General features: G+C 30.3%; 1 protein-coding gene across 1 annotated transcript; it reads right to left on the reverse strand.

Moving 5' to 3' along the window:
* Window positions 1–545: 545 nt before the first annotated feature.
* LOC145100079 (uncharacterized) lies at window positions 546–1,256 on the reverse strand. Its single transcript, XM_079037483.1, has one exon. The coding sequence runs from the start codon at window positions 961–963 to the stop codon at window positions 757–759; it is 207 nt and encodes a 68-aa protein (XP_078893609.1). The 5' UTR covers window positions 964–1,256; the 3' UTR covers window positions 546–756.
* Between the last annotated feature and the right edge of the window lie 455 nt (window positions 1,257–1,711).

Genomic DNA, 1,711 nt, shown 5'->3' on the forward strand with positions numbered 1-1,711 from the left:
TTTTAATTTAATGAACTTAATAGGTTAAAACTTAATTTAGACAACTATGTAATTTTGTTTTTGTATGACTTAAGACTAAATGAGTTAATGGGTTAATTAAACAAAAACATCGTTTAGTGTTTTACGACACTAACTTTTTGTCTATTTTTTTCTTTCTTTTTTCTTTTGGCCTTCTTTCATTTTAGAATTGATAAATATTGTAAAATTTGTTTTTTGGAATGCAATGATAAAATGGTTATCACTTAGACGGTTTATTCGGTTTATAGAAATAGACTTTATGAATAGCATTTTATCTAGACTGACACCACTATTCATTAAGCCACTTTACACCTATAAATGCAATATACATAAAAACATGTTTCTAAGAGATGAAATGTAGCTTAATTTGAGTTTATAATGGCAACGATAAACTTTGTCGCAGTATTTGTGACAAAAAAAAAATATATAGTCCCTATCTGTTTAGTGCAAAAGTAGAAAGTTTTGTTACACAAGATTTTCATTTTGAGCAAAAAAATCAAAACAAAAGACTAATGGCGTAACCGAGCTTTTTGTATCGAACTTTGACTTTAGCATCACACAAATACATTCATTTGTTTAATTAATACATTAAGATCACTTATGAACTACACCGCTTCAATGCCAGGTAGACATGTAGATAGACATCAACTCCATAGGTATCAAATCCGATAACTACAAACACTAATTGTTCAAAACATACCTTAAAGATCAACTCAATTGAGGCCTCAAGCAAAAAAATCACTGATCGTACAAAACCAAACGCCGAGAACACAAAGAGCAGACATACTTTCGTTTGTTGACATATGAAATGGGGATGCAGCAAAACATCCATTTGTGTTCTGTATCAACTGCTTCTACTTTGCCTTTGCAGTAAGGACATGCCCCACTTGCCACTTGTCTCCCGATCTCAGTCGCTTCCTTGCTACAGATATAAAGCAATCGCATATTCTTGATCTTTTATCTGAAAAACAGTAAAAGAAACTCACACCCAAACCCAGCAAGGGAGACTTGGTTTATATTATTGTTTAAGTGTCGACATGCACAAAAAAATAGGCAATATGAATTACGAAGTAGTTATTTGGGGTAGGCTGTTTGGTACAGGTGTTCGAAGGACGTCTTTTGCCGCTGTAGAAGACGTTGGCGTTGGATTAAATTGATTTTTACTCGAATATTCATACCTATTACAATAGGATTGGCATTCGTGACCCCAATCTAATATCTGATTATAATTAAAACTGTATCTCAAACCCGGTTATGTCTTGTCGGGTAGCCAGCTAACATATACGCATCGGATTTGCGGGTATACCCATAAGTATCGGGTATATAATTTATGACCTTAATAGGTTAATTAAAAAAAAGGTTAAAATTTTCTTTTCCTAAAACCCGATGATAATCTCATCCAAAAAATGATTTGAAAATTTTAATAATTCCGATTTCTAACAAAATAAAAAATTTAATATCTAACAAATGTTACATAAACATAATAATAAATGCAGAAATCTATAATATCCTAGTATCATTACATACTAATCAAGATTATAACCTAAAAACAATATCAATAATTTCCATTCTAAGTAATGCTAATTACATTAAATAAAAAACTTTCTATTATTTTTTGAAAAAAAAGTTTTCAATGTAACACCTTAAAATTTTCAAACTATTTTAAAGTTATGATTATAAAATCTTTTTGGTA

The sequence above is a fragment of the Lactuca serriola genome, chromosome 4 (genome assembly GCF_051521515.1).
Source record: "Lactuca serriola cultivar US96UC23 chromosome 4, Lser_US96UC23_V15, whole genome shotgun sequence".
In the NCBI taxonomy this organism is placed as follows: Eukaryota; Viridiplantae; Streptophyta; class Magnoliopsida; order Asterales; family Asteraceae; genus Lactuca; species Lactuca serriola.